Below are 27142 nucleotides of genomic sequence, written 5' to 3'. Positions count from 1 at the left end.
CAAGGCTATAGCCTTGTGTACTTATCAAATTTTGTCTGAAAAACCAACAAATTTTGTCGGAAAAAGTAACAAATTTTGTCTCAAAAAGTAACAAGGCTATAGCCTTGTGTACTTATCAAATTATGCCTAAAAAAACAACAAATTTTGCCATAAAAAGTCACAAGGCTTTGTGTACTTATCAAAATTTTGTCTAAAAATTGTGTACTTATCTTATTTTGCCCGAAAAAGCAACAAATTTTGTCTCAAAAAGTAACAAGGCTATAGCCTTGTGTACTTACCAAATTATGCCTAAAAAAGCAACAAATTTTGTCAAAAAAAAGTCACAAGGCTTTGTGTACTTATCAAATTTTGTCTAAAAATTGTGTACTTTTCTAATTTTGCCTGAAAAAGCAACAAATTTTGTCAGAAAAAGTACGTATCAAATTTTGCCTAAAAAAGCAACAAATTTTGTCAGAAAAAGTACTCATCAAATTTTGCCTAAAAAAGCAACAAATTTTGTCAGAAAAAGTAACAAGGCTATAGCCTAGTGTACTTATCAAATTTTGTCTAAAAAAGCAACCAATTTCGTCAGAAAAAGTAACAAGGCTATAGCCTTGTGTACTTATCAAATTTTGTCTAAAAAAGCAACAAATTTCGTCAGAAAAAGTAACAAGGCTATATATAGCCTTGTGTACTTATCAAATTTTGCCCGAAAAAGCAACAAATTTTGTCAGAAAAAGTACTTATCAAATTTTGCCCGAAAAAACAACAGATTTTGTCAGAAAAAGTAACAAGGCTTTAGCCTTGTGTACTTTTCAAGTTTTGCTTAAAAAAAGCAACAAATTTTGTCAGAAAAAGTAACAAGGCTATATATATATAGCCTTATGTACTGTTCATGTTTTGCCTAAAAAAGCAACAAATTTTGTCCAAAAAAGTAACAAGTGTATTTATTAAATTTTGCTCGAAAAACCAACAATTTTGTCCGAAAAAGTAACAAGGCTATACTTAGCCTTGTGTAACTTATCAATTATTGCCTGAAAAAGCAACAAATTTGGCCTTAAAAAGCACCAATGCTATTGTTTACGTATAAAGTTTTGCTCTTAAATGTGCACTTTAAGGCTATAATCTTGTGTAAGTATAAATATTTGTCCTAACATTATAAATTGATGTTTTTATCAATTATTATTGATACTGTAATAACCAATGTGCAATTTACATTAATAGCAGCTTGAACTTAAACTAAAAAGCATTTTTTATAAATTAGATCGTGAACTTGTGTTGTAAAAATTAAATACTCACAGACAATGAAATGATACAACCGTTGTCCAAGTTTTTTTACTTTGTAGTTGGTGAAGTACCTTATATTATTCAAGTAAAGAAACTAAATAGTAACAAAATGGACTTTTAAGAAAGATTGATCACAACTACAACATGAAGTGAAAATAAATAACAAGTCTTTAAAGAAAACCCAAAACAGTGTTAAAGATGCTACCTTGTTTGAACTCCACTGATTATGAATTCATTAAAGGGTCTGTATACATTTGGTAATGACTCTGAAATTGGCAATCAAAACTAACTTCGTTAGAAGTACAGCAGCTTTCGATAGTATAAAATATTTTGAGAAACTTTTCACCTTGAAGTACTGCAGTTATTGAATGCGACTTTTTGTCCCCCAAAATTTGAATCTGAGAAGCACAACTAACAGTAACAGTTCTGAGATTGTGTAACGCATGTAAAAGAACCCAGTGCACTTATCGAAAAGAGAAGGGGGTTTGCCCCGGTGTTCCTGGCTGTGGCTGCTGTATGCGCCGTAGCACCTTGTAAACCCTTATAAGGTGCTACATAATTGGGTCTCAGAATTCATCACTTCAATAACCTATCTTTCTGAAAGTTTGTATATTACTCAGTGCCTTGAGTACCTCGCTGGTAGATACGTGCGCTTTAAGACTTCGATATCATTATTATAATTATTAAAATGCAGATTATTCTTCTTGTGTGAACATAACTGCTCCAGATTTTGGGCAATATCTGAAAAATGCTACCACCTTTTAAAATTTTAGCTTTGGTGCTACAATACATAGGATTGAAACAAACAGTGGGTTCCAATTACCAAACGTATACAACACCTTTAAGTCCTGACCACAACACCAAAACCAACTCGGGAAAAGACATGTATCTCTGCCCCTCAATGTCACGTCACTGCAAAAAACAAAATGCACAGTGCAGCAATAACACATTGTTCACATTTTGTAGCAAGATTTGACTACCACCCCCTTTTTAGGTGTATGTACATGTAACCCTTTCGAGACCATAGCGGTCTTGAGCGGTTTGTACCAAAATGCAGCAATCAGGCGGAATATTGGACCACCGTCCACTCAATCAAACGCAAAGTAAAGGTCATGTTCCAATATTGACAAAGGGTCTCCAAATCAATGACCAAACCGTATAATATTTCCATTGCTTGTGTCGTTTTTTTTGTTTTTTTTTTACAAATTCATCCTTCAAAAAAAATGAGTAAAAAAAAACAAAAAAAAAAAGTCTGGGCATATGGTGATGATAGTTAAATACAAAAAAGAATCAAGGTTAACTCTCTTTACTCTTAGCATCATTAACAGTGGGTTGACCAACCAATCAACAACAACATTGTGTGCAGTGGAATAAGATGTGCATATAATTTTCGGTGCACTGTGTGGATGCATAGATATCACATTGCAAGATATCACATTGCAGAAAGGAACAGTGATCATTTAAAACCATTGTGGATGGTAGTGAATGGTTAGACAGTAGGAGGGTTAACCTTGTAATTTGCTGTATGCATTCACAACATGGTATCATATTGCAAATTGGTATTACATGTATGCATCTGTAATTAAAACAGTGGATGATATCGAATCGTTAGACAGTAGGTGGGTTGACTGTATACTGCATAGATACAGTCATCACATAATATCATAGTGCAGGCCGACATAGTGAATCTTTAATGAACTAAATATTGTATGGTCTAATAGTGAAAAGGTTTTGCTGTGTTGATGATATTGTCTTCATTTAAAACCTAACATGGTGGCACCTTCAAGTATATATACACAAAGAAGTTTTTTTACAGGGAAATATTTTACAAACTCTCATGGAAAAAAGAGAGCTGGGGAGGGAGTGAGATACATCAGCTCTGGGCCGTATTGATCCCCTTCAAAATGTGCAGCTTACTCAATGCGCCTATCCTGTCGGCCATGTTTGGAGTCGGAATATACGCAAGCGAATTGACTTGAGTTTTACCACAACCCATAACAACTACTAAACCCAAAACTGCACAGACTTTTTTTAAACACTTTTGTACAGCGAAACAATTTTTCTCCACCAAATCCGGACTGTGCCACCCAAGAGCGAATAATTCTTTCTTGGCAAAGTTAAACATATGGCTCTGATTTTACAAAATAAACTAAAGTTCTCCGAGCGTTCTTATAGGTTTTTTGTTCTTCTTTTTTAAGGAGTTTATTTTAGAAAACGGCAGACTTGCACTAAGGCCATAAACGTTGTTCTTTTACAGGCTTGGCAGTTTTTTCCTTACGGGAACAAGTTTGAATGGTTGGAGCAATCTAATTGGATCCAGTGCTTGCACATTGATCGTTTCATTAGACCATCAGAAAGTTCCACTGGAAAGTTAAAAATACTAATGTGTGTAGAACTACTCCGTACTTTCACCTATGGGTGTCTGCCTATGGTCCAATCTAGAGTGGGCTGCTCTTCCTTAATATAAAGGGATCCTTCAGAACTCTTGCAGAGGTGTCTCACAAACATCTCAAATCGCAAGCAAGCAAAGTGTGTATACATGTACCTCCACCGAACAAAATGGCCCACGTACATAGTGCATAAATTGGCATCTTCTTCAGCCGGCCAAACTAGTGCAGTTGTTAGTGAACTTAATTTTACACAACAAATTGTCAAGTTTATCTTGTAAATTGCCTGCCTTGTGATCCCTTGTAGTTTAGCGGGAAACGTTTTCCGAACATGGCTCCACGAAAAACTGGGTCCTTGTAGTTAGAAGCTGACAATGCATTATGAGATGATCCTTCTGAAGGCCTTGAACTTCCTTCTTGAAGGGGCACAGCAATTCTTCCACTGGTAGGGGCACCTCATTGGGGAAAATGTAAGTTTGCAAAGGGCACCACAGCAAAAGCACAGGGGCACCACGGCAAGTGCTGGTTGGTGCTATGGGTTATTTCAAGGCCCTGCTCCTGGGTATCAATCACTGTTGTCCCTTTTAGGCAGTCTGATGAGCAACAGGGGGCACCTGTCTCTGAGGGGCGTACGGGGATCCCAAGAACTGGTCGGCGATTCTCCCGGCCTCCCGCAGTCCGCTCAGCAGAGCCCCATGCACGGTGGCCGGGTAGTTCCGGATTGTGTGCTCACCGGCAAAGAACAGTCTGGGCATATTGTTGGGTTGGGGAGGTGCACCCGGGACCACTGGGGTCGGTGTGATGGGGGTTGCCATCAGGTCATAGTCATTCCCGGATGACCCTGCCGCAACATAGGAGTAGGACCCCCTGGACCAGGGGTCGGCACGCCAACGGGTGACAACCGCTTCTTTTGGCTGGAATTAAAACGAAAAACACAAAAATGACAAAGTTGATTTGTTGCGATGTTGCAAACTTATAAACCAATAACATTGGCCGCCATCTTTGATGTCAAACAATGGAAGTGTGCAAGCGTGGGTCACGCTTTATACGACTCTCTTTAAATTAATAGCAATAAACATCTTTCGACAGGAGCTTTCAACTGTACTTTGAGAAACTTTTCACTTCAAAGTAAATTTTTTTTGTTTTGTCCCAAAATTTGGATCTGAAAAGCCATCCTGCAGTAACACTTCTCAGATTGTGTATTCCTATTAGGGATTATTCTTCAAACTTGGACATAATTGCGCCGAGATGTTGGTGATATCTCAAAGGCAGCCACCTTTTGAACATAAATTTTCACATGTAGTTTGATTGTAGAAATCACATCATGTAGGGTTAAACAATCAAACGGTTAAAAAAACTCAAGGTATAATTTTTAATCTATGAGTGGGGGGGGGGGGTCAGGATTATTTCACTTCATGTCTCTTACCTGAGGAACAGTACTAGCTCCAAATATTCCCTTCAGTACAGACAGACATCGTCCCACGATCACATCGTCGCTGACATTCTCCATGATCTGCGCTGCTTCACCGGCGACCAGAGCGAGGAGAACTGGTGCCTTGTAGAGGTTCCAGAAGAGGAACAGTTCTCCGCGGCTGGCCGTTGTGCTTCCTACATGACCGAAGAGATTCACTGAGGGGTCCCAGAAAGCCTTGTCAAAGCACAGGACAACCTATGAACAAAACAAAATTGTTTCAGACATTTTAGAAATTCCATGTGATCAGAAAGCCTTGTCACAAAGCACATGACAACCTACGAACAAGTTGGTTCCAAGATATTTTGTGTTTTAAATTTTGGGGAAATTCAATGTTGTCTTCGAGACCTCAGACTCGAAATCAAGAATCTGACAGCACACAACTTCGTATGACATGAGTGTTTTTTCTTTCATTATTATCTCGCAACCTCGACAACCAGTTAAGCTTAAATTTTCCCGTTTTTTTATTTTGTGCATATGTTGAGATACACCAAGTGAGAATACTGGTCTACGACAACTACCAATAGTGTCCAGTGTCTTTAAATTGTTTTGTTTTCCACACCATGCGTAAATTTAACATTTAACTTCTTTTTTTTTTCTTTGACTTGTAATGTGAATTAAAACCCACCTTGTTGAGATTGCCGTAACCCATGCGATGTATAGCACTTGTCTTCCACTCTGGTAGTGGTGGGACAAACTGTACCCCTGGAGGGGATTGCTTGAGTACCCCAAGGGGTAGAGTACACACTACTGCGTCTGCCTTGTAGGTGTACATACCGCTTTGATTTTTAGTACTCTGGGTAAGGACTTCAACACCTGCAAGAAAAAAAAGAAAAAAAATTATACAAAGGTTTTAAAGCCATTGGACCCTTTCGGTAAACAGTATTGTTTAAGGCTCACACTCCGTGGATCACAACTTCTATAAAAAATAACAAACCTGTGAAAATTTAGGCTCAATCGGTCATCGGAGTCGGGAGAAAATAACGAGAAAAACCCGCCCTTGTATCCGCGCGTTTCACCGTGTCATGACATGTGTTTAAAATAAATCCGTAATTCTCGCTAACGAGAATTGATATTGTTTTACTGTTTTCTCAAAATGTAAATCATTTCATGGAATAATATTTCAAGAGAAGTCTTTCACCACTACCTTCTCTAAACCCTGTAAGTTATTTGTAAATCTGTGAACTTTTATTTTTTTGTCTGTACCGAAAGGGTTCAATGGCTTTAAGTTGTTTGTTGATTAGAATTTGGTTGGTTTAATTTCACAGATCATTTCTCAGGCTTTCACAAATTTTGTAAATACTTAAAAGTCACTTGACACCATTGGTACATACTCAAAATATTTGTTCAACTCCCGCTCTAGTCATTTTCTATTTGTTCAACCCAAACTTATCTTAAAGTTTACCCAGTCACTTTCTGTTGTGGTTTATTACTCAATCTTTGAAGAAATAAATCTAAGAAAATATATATATTTTTTAAACTGACTTAAGTTGACAATTTTTGGAGGGCTTTATAAAGATTTTTTATGCCAATTTTTTTTTTTAACTTAAAAACAAAAATTTTCCCAACACGTTTTTGGGAAGAGAGTAATATAAAGTATTATAACACCCCTTACTAGTATTCTCCCTGCTCATTGGTTTAGAGCCGTCACATGACATGTCTTAGTTTTGCTAGACGACGGCCGTGTGATAGTGCGTCGGTTTGCCATGCGCTAGTCCGAAGACTAGCACATGGCGTGCATTACCCAGATGCCCGTTGCGTGTACGAGGATGATAAATTAATAGTCTGTAACCATTTCGGATTGCACGACACTACATGCAGCACAGTAAAAGTTTTTTTTCAGTCTGTATTCGCGTCGTCCGTGGATTGTAGCATGCAGGTCTGTAACTTAATAATAATAGTACAGTATTAAGAAATGTTTGGGGTGTTATAAAACAAATATTGACTGCTTTTACTCGTGCAATGGTTAAAACGATGACTCCCTCGGTGATCCCCGGAGCGTTCGGGAAATTAGAACGCTCCGGGGATCACCTCGGGAGTCATAGTTTTAACCATAGCACTCGAAGCAGTCAATATTTGTATGATAGTCAGAACAAAAAAAGTAACCAGCAACTGCTTTCCCCTACTTGGTGGTGTCAGTAAATAAATATTTTGGGTTAACCAAAGAAAAGCGTACTGGCCTCAGCCATGCAGTCCAGTGTTAATTTCAAACCCTCAAAATCTTAATATCACCCACCGTTTGGGCTGGTCTTAATCTGTCTGACGACGGTGTTCAGTTTGATGTCCAGTCCCTCGGACAGCGCGATCGGAACGCAGGAGTAGCCGTTCCGCACGGTCAGGTTACTTTCCAGTTCAGTCTAGTTTAGTCTTATCTAGTCTAATCTAATCTAATCTACTGTAGCTAAAATCACAGAATCTTAATATCACCCACCGTTTGGGCTGGTCTTAATCTGTCTGACGACGGTGTTCAGTTTGATGTCCAGTCCCTCAGACAGCGCGATCGGAACGCAGGAGTAGCCGTTCCGCACAGTCAGGTGACTACCCGTGAACTCAAAGTCGTCGTCCTGGTCCCAATGCTTGAGGGAGAGGGTGGAGAGGGGCGTGGCGTTGGCAAACTCCAGATTGGCAAAGTGCCAGTCCAGGATCTGACGATCTCGAGACGAGAGGTAAACATCACTGCAGACGGAAACAATAAATTGATTGATCTTCATTCAGCACCAACAAAAGTTGAGTAAAAATGGGTATTTTTTTTTTTAAATTGAAGTGTTAAAAATTTCTCAGTTTTTTTAGGAAAAACACTTTGGATTGCCCTCAGGTTTGTGCCAAGGATTTCTTTAGTGGTGGAAAAATGTTTCCCTGGAAACCATTGCCAGATGGATCAGTTACATGGTAGATCATATAAATAGACTCAAATCAAAGAAGTGCTCAAAAATACTGGCTTTGGATACCATTTTTATTGCTAGATACCAAATTTTTCATTTCAGTGAAAACGATGTAATTGAAAATTTTTAAAAATGTGTGTTAGTCGGAAACAAAGAAAATTTGTCCAGTGGTGGTTGGGGAATCCTGAGTGTCGGGCGAGTTTTTTTTTCTTTTACATAACCACATTTCTTTGAGATGCAATGTATACTACGGAAAGTTGCTGTTTTTTTTTGTTGTCATTCATTTAAAGATTGATTACCAAAGATTACCACCACACATTTTCAAAATTTTTCAACTACACTTCCCTTTAAGATTAGAGGATGCTAAGCTTGTCTTAAAAGTGAGTTAGATGTTGTTGAACCAACAAGACAAGTTTCTTCTTCACCGCATCTATAAATCCACTGCAAATCCATAAACTCACACTCAAATCATAATTCATTCTAAGATGTTAACATCTCTCCTGCCACCCCCCCCCCCTCTAAGAAAGAGACAAATATATTTCCCTATGTTTAGTTATCTTTTTCAAATTATTTAGTTAAGAAGTTGAGCTGCACCCACCTTGGTGGATTATTCTCCAGTTCCTGCGTCTTCTCATCGAGCTCCTTCTGGTTAAAGACGAGTGAATCGTACTCCTTGAGGGCAGTGTTTAGATCGCGCATCTTGCTGCGTACTAGGAACTCTGCGGTGATATCCCGCGGTGATTTGGCCTCCGAGACCTCCTTGTATTGTTTGTGGAGCTCCTTAATCTTGTCTTGAAGTACAAGAAGCTGATGAGAGAGAGAGTTTACCAAATAGTAATATTATTATTATTGGTTTATTCACAACATATTCCAGCCTGAAGGCTGAATGGCACAGTGGTTGCAGTAGGTAAAACAACATCAACACACAGAAGGAAGTTAACGAATTACACTTAGTGCAAACTCAACAAAATAGGAGGATAGATCTGTTACAGAAGGCGGCGCTTTTGGGAACAGCGAGGATCCTGAGAAAGACCCTCGAGATCTAAGGCTACGGGACGTACATAGCTCGACTCGAGGAGTTACCGGCACACAAAGGAAAATTTTATCTTTCTTTTGCATGCTGTGATATTATTTTTCTGAGATATCGTCAGACTCACAAGGCCGGACGGCCAATTCAAGGTGAGGGCTACACTTGACTAATTTAGGCTATCAACCCAACTCAACTTTCACCAGGGGCACATTGTAACTTACTCCTGGGGCTGAAACAGGGTTACCCCTTCACAGTCTGTAAGGATGTAGTCATGGGTATCATCCACTAAGGAGCCACCTACTCCTGGGGCTGAAACAGGGTTACCCCCTTCACAGTCTGTAAGGATGTAGGCATGGGTATCATCCACTAGGAGCCACCTACTCCTGGGCCTGAAACAGGGTTACCCCCTTCACAGTCTGTAAGGATGTAGTCATGGGTATCATCCACTAGAAGCCTGGATGGTAGAGCAGAATGCACTGCCTTCCCCCAAAAAATTGAAGCAATTATAGTCTATTTCTTATTCAAATATATTTAAAGATTTTAAGCCTGAAATTTTTTATTATGAATCTGAAAGCACACAAATAAGTGCAACAAGAGTATTTTTTTCTTTCATTATTCGTTCGCAACTTTGATAATTGAGTCAAAATTTTCACAAATTTTTTTATTTTTATGCATATGTGGGGATACACCAACTACTCTTTTAGAACAAAACACAATTTTAATGGCTTGATTACATCTCGACAACCTCCTTCCCTTACCTGTGTTTGATTCTCCTTGGTTTGATCTTGGAGATTGATCAACGTCCTTAGATAATCACCTTTCTTCTCCTTCACTTGCTTCTCCTGAAGCCTGCAAGAAAATAAAAAATTAAAAACTTTAAAATGAATGTCCGACTGTGCATTCACGGAACAAAAGTATAAATCATCATTGGTTTTGGAAAATTGCTTTTCTAAGAGTCCTTGGTCTCGCAACAAAAATTAATAAACAAAATAAAACATGTAAATATTGTGGGGTCATAAACATTTTGAGTAACAATAATAGTGGCTTCTTATATAACAATAGCCCCTCATATCAGTCAAGGCGCTTTAATGGTTCAGTGTTATGCAAGGTATGTAGGACTCGGTTGAAGTTTGAGACCTACTCATTTTACATAGCACCATGTAGTGATTTACAAGGTGCTGTGGCACAACATGCAGCCAATCAAACCAGGAACACCAGGGCGAACCCCTTCTCTTTTCCATAAGTGCACTGGGTTCCTTTACATGCATTACACAACACATGAGACCAACGGCTTTAAGTCTCATCCGAAGGACAAAGCATCATGGTTAAGTGTCTTGCTTAAGGACAAGGGTATCACGACCGGGACTCAAACCCACACTCTGCCCAAACACACGGACAAGGAGTGATAGGGCGGTGCGGAAACCAGCACGCTTTCTCCAACAAGTTACTTCACAACGCATGGAGAGTAATTCACTTCCGCCTACAACACCGACCAGTCAACACGTATTTTCCAACATGAACGCACAAGCAGAATTCATCTGCCGGGTCTGTGGCAGCTGTGTTGCTGATCATAAACATCAGAGTTTGAGTCCACGAAACGCCACATGTGGTATTTTAAATGTGGCCTTACTTGATAACTAGCTCCAGTGCCTGACCGAGGGAGACAGGTTTGCCGTTAATGAAGTTGAAGTCCAGCTGATGAGACATAAAGGACGTTGCTTCCAGGAGACGATTAAACTCTCTCTCTACCATCTCATCTTTGTCCTTAGGAATCTGTTGACGCAAGGAAACAAACTGTTGTTTAATTTAGTCGTTAAATTAGTTCATCGGGATTGCTGATAATCATGGATGGTAAATTTCGTTTTTTGAATCTGAATCTATACTATTTTAGTTAAAGGCAAAGTAAACCACCTTTTTTTTTTTTAACTGTTTGATTGTTTTAATCCTACATAAATAAGGGAATCAAAGTGTGGTGAAGAGGTTTTCAATAGTGGTTTAATCCCAACGAGGCCTGGTTCTTGATAATTTTACCGAGACAAAGTCGAGGTAAATTATAAAGAACCAGGCCTCGGCGGGTTTAAACCACTAGTTGAAAACCGATTCAACACACTTTGATTCCCATTCATAAATACCTTTTCGGTCAAAAACATCATTTTTTGGTCAAAAAGTAAAATAAATGCAAAAATTATAATTGTTAAATGATTTCTTTTAACACAACACACCCATCCAGCTATGAAATGGTAACGCCCTCTGCCGCCCTCGGGTAAACAACTCCTTATAAGGGAATGCTGTGCGCGTCGCGCGTATCGCGTGATGTGGCACAACTGTTTCAGCCGTTGTTCTCGACCAATAGGAATGAAGAAACTGTCTTATAAGAACAGGTGCAAGCTCGCGTGTCACGCCTATGTTTTCAACACTTTTTACTGGTCATAAACAAAGGTTTATACACACCCACGTTATGCGCTCTCCACCAATAGGAACAGCGAAACTGTCTGAGGCATTTATGAATGGAAATCATTTCTAGGTTTCAGTAGTATACGGGAACGTTTTTAAAATTTGTTAAGATGATAGTGCTCTGTTTTAGTTTGAACTTAAATTAATCAAGTTAGCTTTAACTTCTAAATTAACCATTAAGGGAACCTACACTTTGGTTGATTTTAGATGGAAATTATTTCTAGGTTTGAGTGGTATCAATACGAACTAGTTGAATAAAGTTAACTATAAAAACAAAAAAGAACAACTATCACATAAAATTCTAACTTTAAAGACAGCGCACAACATGTTTTTCCTTTGTTTCATTGGAAATTTGTTCACTCTCATGAAAATAATGAATACTGATTTTATAGTTTTTGAAGATCAATAAAGACATTAAAAGGAACACACATCAGGAACCAACTTTGTAGATCTGCGTAAGCAAAATGAATCGCTGAAATATTTTTCCTGCCAAATCAGGTAGGATACCAGTCACAGATGGAACGTATAAAATGAAAAATGCGTTTTGGCTGCTTACCATATTCTGGTAAGCGTAATTGCGATGTGCTAAGCTCGTTTTAGTGATTAAACAGATCTATCAAATTTGACTATGTAAAGGTTAGATTAATCTTAAAAGGCAATGAGCAGTCCTTTTATAGAAAAAAAGAAAGAAAGAAAACAGAGAGAACAAATTTGAAAAGTTATTTTCATGAAAAGGACATGGTAGACTATGGAACACTTGGTGGCAGCAGACCTAGTACCAGGTAAATTTCTAATGCTTACGTAGTTCTGAACATTGAGCACATTTAATCGAGGGAAGTTGATTTACCTGGTAAGTCTGCTGTCAGTAGTTTTTTTGAAAACAAAATGATCACAGAAATCAGAGTTGTGCCTTCCCTTTAAAATGTGTTAAACAAAATAATCTTATAAACAGGGTTATTTCAACCACCACCAAACACCAAACTAAAAACCAAGAATGTTGAAGAAAATAAAACTAATAAGAAACACATACGTAACACTGCATTAAAATCATAATGGACTGAGCAAGTCTTGCGCATATTGAACTCGTAGTAGGCACACTACATGTTTGGTAATTACTCAAAATATATACTAGCATAAAAACTTCCTTGGTAAACAAGCAAAGGAGGCTGTTGATAGTATAAAACATTGTGAGAAACGCCTCCCTCTGAAGTAACCTAATTTTTCTGGACAGAAGCCTTTTATTGGTATCTGAAAGCACACTGATTTTTACAAGGGTGTTTTTTCTTTCATAATTTTCTTGCAACTTCAGTCCAGTGCCTTTAAAGCACTGGCATGGGACCAAAGTGGCCCTAACAAATTTTGAATACACGCAAGACTTGTACAGTTTATGAAAAGTTGTGTGATTGAGCACTGGTATAAAAGCCAGTCTTGCACAAGTTTCAGTCCAAAAATAAAACCAAAATAAAAGTTTCCCTCTTGGAAAAACTAACTCCTTGAGAAAGTACTCAACCCTTGAGAAAAACTCAACCAATAAGACTAAAACTAAACTAAATTTGGGGCACAGCAGGTATCTAAAACCAAATTCTTCAATTAAGCACGTGAAAAGTTTGATGCCTGAAACAGTAAGGAGTGACTGGATATGCTGGAATTTGAAAGATCGACTTGGTTTCAGTCGTTGATCTTTTCAAGAGCTGATCCTAATGTGTATGTAATGTTTTAAGTTCGCCTGTCTGAAACCAAAATTTATTTAGGTCAACTAATCTACTTGGTTTGGCGCAACACTAGAACGCCTGTCTGAACAAGGTGTTAGTCAACCTTTTAAGATTCAATGCCTAAAACTTACGACTCTGACTAGAATGCGAGACCTACAAACCTGAGCTAAAAGATTGCGGGCTAAAGTACTAGGGTCGTTTTTCTAACCACGGCTAAGGCTTGTGCTCTGGCTTAGGAAGAGTCCATCTGGGCCCAATTTCATAAAGCCTGCAAGCGCAAAAAAACTTGCTGAGCACAGAAAAGTATTGCTTAGCAGAAACACGTTACCAGCCAAAATTACATTAACTTTACATTGTTGTGGCTGGTACCCCACTAAATTTTTACTGAGCAAAGCAATTTGTCAAGCAGAATTTTCTGCTAAACAGCTTCATGAATTGGCCTTTGTTCAAAGTGTCTTATCGGAAAAGTATCCTTTTTAAAATAAGTGACAGAGCTAAGCCTGATCCGGCTAAAAAAAAAAACGTAGTCTAGATTGTAGGTACATGTAGAATAGTATTTTGGCTGGTAACCATATTCTGGTAAGCATCATTTTGGTTTAGCTATTTTGTTCTGCTTAAGCAACTCTATGAAACTGGGCCCAGAATGCGAGACCTACATGTACAAACCTGAGCTAAAAGATTGCGGGCTAAAGCACTAGGGTAATTTTTCTCAAACCAAGGCTTAAGCTTGTGCTAATTTTCAAAATTAGTGACAGAGCTGAGCCTGAAAAAAAGGCCTTAGTCTAGAATCTTCTACACTCAACTGCTGCCATCTCAGGTGGCCAACTTCAAATGTTAGTAGAACAACAGTGTCGATGTTAGAGAACTCCAAACAATCACAGAAAAATACTTGCCGTCCATACCGTTTGACCTCCGCTCTCAAAAAGTGGGCACTTCTGTTTAATCTTGGCCAACTCCATGTTGACCTGTTTGCTTACAACGGTCATGGGGTTACCCCCAAGACCCGTCACCACCATCGCTCCGAGATCGGCCACGTAGTTATTCTTACGATACGTGGTGACCCGGCCCCCAACCCGGTCCCGGGCCTCCAGGATGGTGACGTCCATACCGAACGTCTGGAGTTGTGAGGCTGCGGCTAGACCGGAGATACCCGCCCCGATGACGAGCACCTTTCCCATGGTCTTGGTGGGCAGGGGTTTCAGACGCTTGTAGACACCAAAGTTGATGAGACCATGGCGTTCCAGGTATGCGTGGACCCGCATCACAAGTTGGACATCACCTATAAATAAAGAACAATCACTCCATAAATGTTTGTGTATATTTTTGTATGAGAGATTGCCTTACATCACAAGGCCATGGACGGCCATTTCAAAGTGAGGGGTACATGTTAACTGAGTCGGGCTATCGAACGACCTAAATCAACTGCCACCAGGGGCATTTTGACACCCACTTCTGGGACTGAAACAGGGTTATCCCCCCTTCACATTCTGTAAGGATGTAGGCATGAGTATCATCCACTAGGAGCCTAACAAGTAACAAGTAGCGCAGCAAGCACCACCTTCCTAGACTTTTTACGAAGCAAATATGGTATTTGGTTAAGTGCCTTGCTCGAGGGCGCAAGTGTCATGACCCTGATTCGAACCCACACTCTGCTGCTGACAACACCCGAGCTTGGGTCCCGTGAAATAGACCGCTCGGCCTCGACGTGCCACGAATAGAGGACAAAAGAGTGTAGAGGGTGTTGAGGTAATTTCTTCAGAATATCAATGTGAAGTGGTTAATAGTCTCTGTGAAGATTTTAAAACAAAAGAAACATCTAAGTGAATGAAAGAGCGGAACTCACTGTTGTAAGGAGCTTCAATCTGTGGCAGTGCATTCTCAAATATCAGCTGCATCTTAGGATTCTCAAACCATAGTTGAAGCTGTAAAACAAGGGGATAATTACACATGAAAATAATGATTTCTCAACATGCATGGATGTGTATTCATTAACAAAAGGTATGATGTAGGGGTAGACCATGTAGATCCTTAAATTCCAAGATGTTACAGTTCAGGAGCTTTACAGACTCATTAGATGCAAAAACAACAGGATTCGACACAATGTGGACTATTTCCATCTCCCTTTGTTTCATTTCTTCCTAGAAAATGTGAATGAACAGCATACTCGGTCTGTGTCCCACTGTTGTATGTAATATACATTGTATCAGGAAGGTTAGACTTTACCAGTCTGTTATGAATAACAGCAATAACAGCTTTTGGGGAGTTAATTAGACTTTACTAGTCTGCTATGAATATACAACAAGAAAAGCTTTTGGGGTTAATTAGACTTTACCAGTCTGTTGCGGATAATGCCTACAAGAACAGCTTCTGGGTCTGTGTAGGGCTTTGGATGATATCTTGAAAGGAGGAAGGGGTGGGGGAGGGGATTGGGGTGGAGCAAGGGGGTTAATTAGACTTTACCAGTCTGTTGCGGATATACAAGAACAGCTTCTGTGTCTGTGTAGGGCTTTGGATGATATCTGGAAAGCATGCTGCCTCCTGGGCAGTCATCTTGTCACTGGGGAGTCGAGCTGAGAATGCAGCTCCCTCAAGACCTGATGGAAAGCATAATAATGAATTGTCAGTTCAATGCAAGTGGAAGAAACGTTTGGTTCTCACTAGTAAAACTATTTGTTCGAAGCCTACAGCAGCTTTTGATAGTACTAATCATTTTAGGATACATTCCATTTTGAAGTATTGTGGTTATTTAAACTGCTGTGGATGCCATGGGTTACATGTACTTTGAGACTTGTGTATTGATTGCATTTATATGTTATTAGTGCACGTGCAAACTTGGGCGTCAGCACGCATATGGCCATGATCGCCGAACGCATTTTAGTTTTAGCCTTAACAGACTCCAGCTATGTCTTTATCATCAGCAATACCTTAATTTCCCTCTGGCAAGGAGCAACTCTATGAGGAAAATATAAATTTGAACTGGAACCTTCCACAGGGCACCACGGCAATTGCTTTGGGCAGTGCCATGTGTTATTTTGAGGCCTGATAAGGTACATTCAAGGGACACGTTGCCTTGGATCAGGCGACACGGTTGGCCATTATGTAGATGTCAAAAATTTTACTCAACAAAATGGCGGGCCGTGTTAGTTTATGACGTATGGAAAACAGTACAATTTTCGAGGCATTTTTGTGTGGCTTGTTTTATTCTACTTTTTAAACATCTTTCTAACCATGTACATGTATGCACTTTGTAACAAATGGTTACCAATGCTTTTCATAGACCAATTCGCCCGATCCAAGGCTACGTGTTCCTTTAAATGCACCATTTTATGGCCTTGAGATGCAAACAAAAATCTATGCACGCCTTTTTTCTGGACTCCCTTTTCACGGTCAAGAATTTGCCTTATTTACCTTTAGGCTCCTCGATGTCGCTCTCCTCTGGCTCCTCCTCAACGTGCTTCACGACCTTCTCCTTCTTAGCCTGCCTCTCCTCCTCAGAGAAGTACTCATCTTCAGAGAGATTCGCCAGTTTTTCATCCATCTCTCGATACTCAACCTTATGGAAAGAACAATGAGGCTACAAGTTATTCAAACATCTTTGGAAATTGCCAATACATACAACAGAATGCAACACAGTTGAAATGAGAACCATACCAAATGCAACAATGTGCAGGCATCTTGTTTGTGTTGGGATCAAACAAGGGTATTTGCCCTGCTAAATGCAACAAATGCACACATGTAGTGGTGACATGGCTATTTAGCCAATATGTGGGACCACATGAACTCGTTCAAATGCAACAAATTCCATCAAGATATGAACTTGAGTTGACTGCCAAATACAACAAAATGCCATACCAATATGAAGTCGCTTGACGGCTAAATGCAACAAATTCAGTCAAAGAATGACATCTTTAGTCGACTGCCAAATGCAACAGATTACATATTACCATTTGGCTCATATTGTTGCATTTAGCAATAGGGTTAACACATCTCAAGGCGTGGAAAAAAAAATACATACAAAAACACATTTAAAAAAAAATATATATATACAATGCAAAAACACAAATTTCAAGCACATACAAACTTTCCTTTGGAAGCAAAAACTGTCAACTTACTTTAAATCGCTTGTGACTAGGGCCCAACTTCATGGCTCTCAGTTTGTGCTTACGACCAATGAGCCACACCCCATAAGCACATAACACTGCAGCCCATTCAAATTGGGCCCCAGTTCTTCCGATTAGTTGACTACAAATAAGCGAAAGGCATTATTTGTGTCACAAAATAAGGAACAGTTTCTGCTGAATTGGTTCAGAAATTTGACCTTGCAGATTTTCAATGCACATTAAATCATCAAAAGATGAAATGCTGTCACACCATTGACTGTGAAGGTACAGTGTTTATTCATGTACAACAACAAGTACAGCACATGGTAAACCAAGGACAAACCAGTAGTGTACAAATATTTCCCACAGCATGACTAAGAGTTCAAGGTTAAACGAAGTCAGTTGAGGTCAATAGTGATTTTTAGCTGCATGCAAAGTGATTATTTTCACAATATGATCGTACAGCTTTTAAATGAATAAGTAACTAGACTGTCTGGAGTGCGCACAGTAAAGACATGGCTGACTACCTAAGTCCATCAAGTTCCCAGTGTGCCATTAACATTGGCAATACTGTTTGTTAGCATCATCCAAAAAGTAAATGGATACATGTGAACATGAAATAATTGGCAATGTTTGATATCATGCATACGAAAAAGGAACTGGACTACATTTCCCCCTTGGTCATGGTCACTTTGATGTGAATGCCAAAATAATTGGCAATAGGCTTTGTTGTCATGTACAGAGTACCAAAAACATGAAAAGGGAACTGGACTACATTTCCCCTTCAATTTTGTCACTCCGATGTTAATGTAATTTTAGCTTAGTTTAAACTTGGGGGGGGGGGTAGTATTTCATGTTTGTGAGTAGGCCTACTGTATGGATCTTTAAATGCACTGCATGCTCTATTACCCTGCATGTAGACCATCCATCACTCAGCTGCATTTAACTCATTTGAGAAATTGGTGGTATAAAGCCCCCCCCCCTTTAATTATTTTTTTGCCCCATCACCTCCCCAACCAACCCTCCAGCACTGCATCCCTTGATGTCATCGTATTGCTGGTATGTACATGTATCCACTGCCAATTTCGCGGAAGGATACATTGTCAAAATAACTTTAATGTTACACACCACTAAAGCCAAAAACAAATCAGAACAAATTGAAAAATATGAACTAAAATAAACTCACAATAAACTGGTGCTAAAAATTGTGAAATAGGTGATTTTCCTTAACATGCAATTAAACAATACACACAGAACAGAATCAAACAAAATTTCTTCTACCATTCCTACTACTATACTATTACTGTATTTTACAAAGGAAATTTGATTGCTACCAATTTGATACATTTTCTGTTAAAGGTTTTTTGGTAACACCACCTACCTTTTGACGTCTTTATACCAACATTATGTTTTTATCAACCTCATAGAATTATAGGCCCTACATATATGCTCACAAAAGCAACCAAAATTGTTTACAGACATGACAGAAGAAAAACATGTAGGAAAATAACAAACTGATTGTTTCTTTAACACATTGGATTGTTAGTTGATGTACAGTACAATTTACATAGCTTTTTTTGTAAATTGTCTGTGAAATAATAAAAGAGAATTTACAATTTTTGTGAATATCGCCTTCCAAAATGTCCAATGGCAACATCAGTAAAATATCATTTGTGGAAATGTCAGATCCGACTTCCACTTTTCAATAACATGAAGCCGAACCCAAATTGGCCGATTTCAACTGTTGCCAGGGCTCAAAATTAACACTTAAAACTGCAGGCTTCAAGGCCAGAGATTTAAGTGCCAGACCAGTTAACTCAGTACTGTACAAGTCCGGCTATCTGGTTTTTGTTAACTGGTATACCTCACTGTGCATTTTTCCCAGTTAATTGGAATCTTCACTCATAGTACTACAATGTAAAGGCCCGGTCCCACTGAAGCGATAACGAGAACGATAACAAGAACGACACAAAGATAACGCATTCTATTGGTTGAATGAGCGTGTGCGTATTCTGCGTGGAGCAATTCAACCAATAGAACTTGTTCTCTTCGTTTTCGTTATCGCTCTAGTGTGACTCGGCCTTAAGTCTGACATATATCGTTCAATTCTAATGAATATCTATGTCAATAATACAAAGAGATTTATAAACCTTCTCTTAGGACTCAGTGCTTCCCTGTTAAAAAAACAGTTTGTATAAAATGTGTAGGAAGTTTTTTCACCAGTAAAAATGTAGTTTTAGAGAACAAGCCCTGCAGTCTTGTGAATTTTCCAACCGGATTCGAGCCATGGTTGCTAAGGGCATCTTTGCTTTTTAACGCATATGATGGGATGATCAAGCCACCTCCTATATTAGACCCATTGCATGTGACATCAAACGCTAAAAAAACTCAATCACTGGGGTCAAAAAGCACCCTCACTGGGGTCAAAGGAAGCGAATGATTGGACGATAGCTGTTCTTTGTGCATAAAAATGTGCGCATGACCACAACGTCCCTGAATCGATTCGCATTATGCAACGGGTCTATTCAATATGCGTATAGACGTACAAATCAGAAACAACATAGGCCTAGTGAATATTAAGAGTTGCTTTTGGTAGCTCAGCTGTGATAAATTCAAATTGTAACCCTCTATTCTCCCAATCCCGACCACGCGACAATCAGGAAGATGGAGGGTTACAATAATCTTTACTATTGCAAAGATACTGCAACTTTGGTAACCATGGCAAACCACTCTAGAACGATATGGTAAATCTATTTTTGGTCAACATTTATTTAAAGTGAAACTTTTGCTTTGCTGTTTTTTGAAGTCTTTTACATACACCATCAGCAGTCAGTCGTCACCGTGTACATCGTAAAATGCAGCCATAATAATAACGTTATAAACTAAATTATATTATAGACAAATCAAATGAAACAAATTACATGAAAATCAAAGTTAACTTATTATAAATGTCTACTTCTCTTTTGTCATGAAGATAGCTGGCCTGCTACATCATCATCATCATGTACAAAAATACACAAACTATTTTTTAGATTTTAATAAAAATCTCTTATCTTGCCTTCGCCCTCTTTCGTTTACTCTGCCTCCTTGGGGCATCATGCATTCCTGGGGCCAACTTGAATGATTTCTGGGACCCTGAACCATGTCCATGGCTACTATGCATTCCTTGCGAGATGGCATGACTGTGGCCACCGTGTCCGTGGCCATGGCTGCCCGTACCACCACCACCACCACCACCGTTGGCCGACAGCGACATCACCGCTACGCTCGGTCCTGACCCCGTGCTCCCCGATGCCGAGCTCCCGGCATCCGACGACTGCGGACTTATTCTCTTTTTGGCCTCATCCCCGCTTCCTCCGTTGTCCTTTTCCTTCTCTTTCCGTTCCATGGATTCTTCGTACCCAATCCTACGATAATAGTATATATTTTGATGTTTATAAACTGTAAAGTATTTTGTTTATTAAAACCAACATCAACTCAAGTCACATCTTTGAACAAAGAAACATCTGCGTGCACTGTGTTTTTGTGTGTGGTGCATGCATGATGCATGCATCATCAATAAAATTCATCACAAAACACCATGCGTGCGCCCCATATCCAGCTCTGCAGCAGACACACAGCGCATTATTGGCCAAATCGAGTATCGATCACAACTTTTCAATATCGGTTTTTCACGAAACCATCGTCTGGCCCGCTTCTATTGTTTAAGCATTTTACTTCATTGTTTTTAACTCCAAAATATATGTTTTCATTCATTTGGCATTAGGTGTAAATAAAACAGATAACCTCAGTATTCTTTGAAAGTTGCTTTTGTGTCAAGTGTTATTATCGATAACCCCGATTTCGGAAGATATCGACGACTTTACGAAAGAGGTTGGCAACTTTTGTTCACAAAGAGAGCTTCAAAAGAAGATGATTTTACCCCAAAGTGGTGGCATATCTTGAAGTTTTGATTTTATGACTCATTTCATCACTGTAACCGCTATACAACTGGTGATATACATGTATTAAATGAACGAATTTTTTGTCTGAAATGGAAAACACAAGACGAAAACTGCAGGGCGAGGTCAAATCAGATTGCATTGTGGGTAATTCATGAATGATTGATTAGATAAATAGATTTAGATCGTCCATTTTGATGCATGATTCTGAGGATTCCGTGCGAGCTTTAAATTTCTTCGTTCATCACTGAGAAGAAAAGCTGAAAAGCGTCGCACCTGGTGCCTGCCATGGAGTTCACCAGGATAGAAGGGGCTTCATTCAATCATGGAGCTGGTTTCAACCCACTACCACAAAAAGTAAGCCGCGCTCGGAAACTTTTGTCGTGAAAAAATGATCACAAAAGCGATGAAAAGGCGAAGAAGCTTGGCTAGCACTCTGCAGCAGTGTTGCAGAAACGCTGCGGTTTTTTCTCTCTGCACATACGTATGCATGCGCGTGGGAAGATAAACAAAAAAGTAAACTACGCTGGTATTCGTGGATCATTGGGTGCCCCCATGCCATGTGGGTTTGTTTTGATCAACTGCTGTCACTTTCTCATAGAGTTTTTGTTTATAACTAATTTTAAGTAAGTAAACAGCACTGACAGGGTATGATTGTAGAGGAAAGAAAATGGAAATGGAAAGTGTGCCATGAGCATGACAAATGTCTTGTCAAGAGTTGGAGAACATTAACATTTATTTATGTGACTAACACATTTTTGTAAAAGATTATATTAAGTTACATATTAAATGTTTTGCCTCCCCTTTTCAACCAAATTAAATTATTACTTTTGGTTTTATTCAATACCTAAAGTTCAAATTAATTTTAATTCTTTCTAAATTTAACCCAAACAATGCAAAGGATTTTAATAGATGTTAATAGATGTTAAATTTGCATCGGGGATAAAGAAAGGATTTTATTTGGGATACATCTAAATAATTATAAAATGAAATTTCCTTTCAAATGAATAAAAATACAACAAAAAAAGAAACCCCTTTTTCTAGTCAATTCAGTTCATGGGGAATAAATAATTATGCCCTGATGTCAGGTCTTGCTGATTTTTATTTATATACACTTTTTGTTTAAAAGGAAAGTTGAGTACCATTTTTTTTTGCGAGAATTTGGTTTCCTGTATACATTTGGGAATAAAAAAATGTCAGTGTTGAAGAAAGTAGCTTAGCACATCAAAACTATGATATCAAAGTTAGGTTACCAGCCATACTACCATATCACATACAGTTTGTGAGTGGTAACCTGCCACAGTGCTGCTAAGCACAGAACTGTTATAAAGCAATATTTTCTGCTAATTAAAATAAGCTCCTCTATGAAATAGGGACCTGAACAGAACATTGAGTAAGACCCTTGCTCAAAGCTAAATTGATTAATGCAATTTGTGTTCTTAAAAAGAGTGACAGAATAAAACTCTCAATAATAATTATATAAAAAACAATTTTGTCCAATATCTTCAGGTTCCCATGAGATACTCGTTCAGCTTGGACCAGAAGCGTATCTTAATGAAGCATTATGAGAATGGAATGTTCGGGCAGAGCTTGGCGTACCAGGACAAGATTGTAGCTTGCGCTCAAGAAGCTGGGGTGGATTTCGATATCGTCAGGGTAAACAAATTGAATATTATTATTAGAACAATTAAAGTTTATCGGAGTCTTTTAGTCAATGGAAGTTCATTTGCTTTTCAATCATATCTCATTCGTTATTTTCTTCTAAAGTTTTCTAATATAGAAATGGATGGAACTGTTGTTCATCGCTTATCACCGGATAAAATTGTCCATAAAATTAAATGTTTCTTTAAATGCTTTGAATGAGACCTCATTACTTCAGAAATCAGAACCTACAGCCTTGTGATTGCAGTCTAATTAATTGACCATGCAGACTTCAGTAATTTTTGGTTATAATCCACACCATGCAAAGCTTCAAACATCGATTACTTTATGAGACGGGCAACTTTTCTAAGACTTACATTCTATGCTATAATGTTAACTTTGGAAAAATTTTCACATTACTCGAGATGAGAATTCATTCTTGCAACTTTCTTTACAAGCGACACAACTTTTGTTTTTTAATAAGTTACAAAACTTATGTTTTTTTTAACAACCGCTAGAACTGGATTGGCAACATGCGACGGAAACGCCGCATGGAAGATGCCCAAAAGACCAACATGACAGATTTGATGATGCCACATGATCCGTCGGCAGAGAACAAGCGCCGTTTCTTGCCTCCTCCATCCGGTGCCTTTCCAGGATCTCTATACCTCGTTCGGCAGCCAGCCAGCGGGAGAGTCCAACAACCCAGACCGCCGTCGGGCCCGATCATCAGGCCCAACACCCCCGGGTCACACCTGCCTCTGCCCACAAGCCTTATCAAGAACACACCTTTAGCCACGCGGGACCAAAATGTCGCCTTGCCAAGCTCCGGTCAGCCCAGCGTCGCCCAACCTTCGGGGGGTACGCCTTCAGGGTACCGACCCGTTCCATCGAAGCATGAGTTGGACGATGAAAAGAGCAGTTGCCAGGTCGCTAGCACTGCCCATCAACCCACATCTCAACCCCAGGTTCCTATGAATGTTGCCGGGGTTGAAAGGCGAGAACAATTGTGGAGTTCGCAACAGTTCCCCGATGAGACAATACCATTAATGAGAGGTCAGGGTCAAGGTCAAGGTCAAGGGTCAGGGCTGGGTCATGAAGCTAATGATCATGAATGGAGGCAACAACAGATTCAGAGTGTCATGAATCAAGTTCAACAGTCGGTGAGTGAGCAATTACGATATTTCTTACTCCAGAGTAAGCTAGTCAAAGCGTTGAGACCAATTAAGAACTCACTCCGTGGTAGTGAAGTCAATAACGATCCACAACAAGCCAATTTTCTTCCTTCCACCCAGGTTTTTTCTTTTCAGAACTAAGAAGTCTCCCGAATTCCGAAACTCTACTCCGCAGTAGAAGACTATAAAGCTAGAAAGTTAATCTACCTAGCAAGTAGATACACGTGACATACATGTAGGGTGTTACCGCAAACCATTGACACCGTACCATGCAATGCCTCAAATCCCATATAAAAATTATAACATTGTAAATTGTGATCCCATTTTTAGGTGCAGCAGCTGGAGGGCCTCGGCTGTGAGTGTGTCGTAGCAACAGTCATACCATCAGACGGCGGTACGTACATCACTGGTACCCCGATAGCGGTGCAATACTTCTCCGAGATACAGAAGATCCAGGCCATGGCAGACTATGTGAACCCTCTTGGCCCGCCGTCGATTGATAGTGACGATACACAGAATGACGCAATCGAAGAAGCTAACAGTACGGACCAGCAGAGGAACCAGCTTGGTCAGGGTACCAAGATCGAAGGTGTGAAGCAGACGGCGCATGATGATCGGACGGAAGCTAAGGACGAGGACGAAGGGAATGAAGATGGGGAGGGCAAAGTGGAATCAGAGAGGAAAGAAGGAGAGGTCATCAGGACAGGTCAGTTTAGTCCATTAACCCTCCTACTAATGGTGCCTTTTTCGAAACAAGTTGATTCACCATTCAAAACCATTCACTCTTGTGGTTTCGAATGGTGTGATAACTGTGCATAATGACAAGTACAGGCCACGAAATATCACACGGTACCCACAGCAAATCCCGTGGTGCCCTGTGCTTTTGCTGTGGTGTCCTCTGCCAGGTTGCAAAATACAAACTTACACCTGTTCCCCATAGAAGTTCCTCTTACCAGAAGAAAATAGCAAGTAGTCTTCATTCTTCAATAGATGTTGCGTTTATTCTTTAAATGGTTTAAACCAACATTTGAAACTTGTTTTAAACTGTGCCACTTTCTTCGTTTATTTTGTTTATTTGTTTATTTGTTTTTTTTTCCAGGGGAAGAGGTGTACATCGTCAACAAGGATCATTTTGTGATCGGTACGGGCACTTTACTCCCAGCACCCCACAGGCGCATTGAACTGAAAAACGTTCCCCTCCCCTGATGATACTGCCTGTACCTTTCACTTTGGATATAAGTCTCAAGTTTTTGTACAAGTCATTGTCCAACTCAGCTTTGACGAATTTCCCAACCTGAAATACTGAGTCAATGCCAGCCATAGTTGGGCCAAAGCCCTGGCCCAATCTGAGTTTACTTCTTTGTGAACAGCGACTAGACTATGGTTGAGACAGTTGCTTTAATTAATGGGGCATAACTTGGGTATGCAGGTCATCATGAGTGAAGGCGTGGTGTCACTCATGGAATCTGTTGCGAAGATCTGGCCATGCTTTGGACACAAGCAACGACTTCGCTTTGTGTGGACACCTATACGTGTAGGAATTTGCAGTGAGTTGGAATATCATGATCTCTGAAGCAGGGCAAGACAACGATCTTTTAAGTTTAATGTGAAGAGCACTTCTACATTAGAAAATCAATTGAATTTTCGTTTTAGTTTCTGCACTGCCTTCATCCTAAGTGGCTGGTAAAAGGTCATCTCTAAAACAACTTGGCTCATTTCAATTTGATGAGCATACCCAGGCCTGTGTGCTTCATTGTTGAAAGGACGAGGGCACCAAGGCATTTCTCCTTGGTAAAGGGCACCCTATGAGGAAATTGTAAATTTCAACTGGGGTATTTCAAGGGCAGCAAGGCAATGATGGGGGCATCGAGGCAATCACCTTCGTAGCCCCCGTGAAGTATCTGGCCTGCATACCAAAGCAAGATACTTATAAATGCCCTCTCCTTTTACATGTGACTGCTCTTTGGGGATCTGTGGATGATGAGTTCTTTAGGTCAATGGTGTTAGACTAAAAGACTTGCAATCATAAGGTTATGGTTTTGAATCCTACCAAGCTAACCGCTGTTAGCACAATGACTAGATTAAGTTTTGTCATAAACATGAAGTTTACTGACTCACGATTTATTGATTTGTGCACTTCATAATCGTATATGTTAAACCAATGTTTGTATGAGAGAGATTGGCTGTTACCAGCTTGGTGTTTATATCCCCAATGTGGGAAGATTTGCCGAGTTCCCTCGTTGGGAAGATCATCTTAACAAACAAACTAACAAACACATCTTGCAATTTGAAATCAATCACTTCTTAGAAAATTTTAAGCACAATTTTTTAAATGTCAATTTCTTGCCGCTTTTAATGTTGTTGAATCTTTAAAGGAAATTTTAACAATTTTTTTTCACTTTTTGAACAAGATGGCTGAAACAAATGGACTCCTGAAAAAATGTTTAAGACCCGTTTCTCTTTCAGATCCTGATCGTAAACAATCTGTGCAATCCTTGAAATATTTGGGTACAATTATGATTTATCACTATTAATCACTATGGTCCAAAGCCATTTTGAAAATTATCATTAGTAGCATTTTTTAAAACTTTATCTCCTTCTTTTTTAGGGGCTTGGGTGGGGGGGGGGTGGTCCTTGTATTTTTTTTCTAAGATGACAACATCAATTACAAATATTTTGACAAATATATTTAATATGTACCTGGAATTTTCATTTTGAAAAATGGCAACAATACTACTTAAAAATTGCTGCGAATTAACCATGTTAGACTTGATATTTTGTCCTTGGAAAAAAATTAAATGTGCGAAAAACGTTTTGAGCACATGGGCTGACCTACCTATTCAGATGGTGTAGGGTTTAAAAGACTTTTCAGGCTATTTATAATCAGATTTATTTTATTTTCCAAAGGCCAAGGAATCAGATATCAGACTACATGTAAAGTAGGAAGAATATCACGTCTGGTTCATTAAAGGCAGTGGACACTATTGGTAATTTTCAAAGACTAGCCTTCACAGTTGGTGTATCTCAACATATGCAATGCATAAAAAAACAAACCTGTGAAAATTTAAGCTCAATCGGTTGTC

The 27142-nt window shown here is 39.3% G+C and overlaps 2 protein-coding genes across 2 annotated transcripts; one reads left to right on the top strand and one right to left on the bottom strand.

The window, feature by feature from the left end:
* Positions 1-700: 700 nt before the first annotated feature.
* Positions 701-20831, bottom strand: LOC139946949 (lysine-specific histone demethylase 1A-like). Its single transcript, XM_071944737.1, has 12 exons — positions 20361-20831; positions 16611-16755; positions 15663-15796; positions 15046-15124; positions 14105-14481; positions 10667-10809; positions 9795-9885; positions 8605-8813; positions 7556-7800; positions 5753-5940; positions 5080-5322; positions 701-4567 (listed from the first exon to the last, which is right to left on the bottom strand). Exons 1-12 carry the CDS (start codon positions 20688-20690, stop codon positions 4238-4240), a joined length of 2514 nt encoding a protein of 837 aa, XP_071800838.1. The 5' UTR covers positions 20691-20831; the 3' UTR covers positions 701-4237.
* Positions 20832-21353: 522 nt separating this feature from the next.
* Positions 21354-26665, top strand: LOC139947340 (uncharacterized). The gene is made up of 5 exons (XM_071945237.1): positions 21354-21600; positions 22753-22899; positions 23403-24047; positions 24390-24765; positions 25159-26665. Exons 1-5 carry the CDS (start codon positions 21532-21534, stop codon positions 25263-25265), a joined length of 1344 nt encoding a protein of 447 aa, XP_071801338.1. The 5' UTR covers positions 21354-21531; the 3' UTR covers positions 25266-26665.
* The last annotated feature ends 477 nt before the right edge of the window (positions 26666-27142 follow it).

This window comes from Asterias amurensis, chromosome 14 (genome assembly GCF_032118995.1).
Source record: "Asterias amurensis chromosome 14, ASM3211899v1".
NCBI lineage: Eukaryota > Metazoa > Echinodermata > Asteroidea > Forcipulatida > Asteriidae > Asterias > Asterias amurensis.
This window is presented reverse-complemented; position numbering and strand designations above follow the sequence as displayed.

Excerpts from the sequence above, each read along its gene's own strand:
- LOC139946949 (XM_071944737.1), bottom strand. The coding sequence starts at position 20,690 with ATGGAACGGAAAGAGAAGGAAAAGGACAACGGAGGAAGCGGGGATGAG. Across the intron at positions 7,801-8,604 it reads CTGGAGAATAATCCACCAAG|TGATGTTTACCTCTCGTCTC; the intron begins GTGGGTGCAGCT and ends TTCCGTCTGCAG. Across the intron at positions 5,323-5,752 it reads GTTACGGCAATCTCAACAAG|GTTGTCCTGTGCTTTGACAA; the intron begins GTGGGTTTTAAT and ends TTTTGTTCATAG.
- LOC139947340 (XM_071945237.1), top strand. The coding sequence starts at position 21,532 with ATGGAGTTCACCAGGATAGAAGGGGCTTCATTCAATCATGGAGCTGGT. Across the intron at positions 22,900-23,402 it reads TGGATTTCGATATCGTCAGG|AACTGGATTGGCAACATGCG; the intron begins GTAAACAAATTG and ends AACAACCGCTAG. Across the intron at positions 24,048-24,389 it reads TGAATCAAGTTCAACAGTCG|GTGCAGCAGCTGGAGGGCCT; the intron begins GTGAGTGAGCAA and ends TCCCATTTTTAG.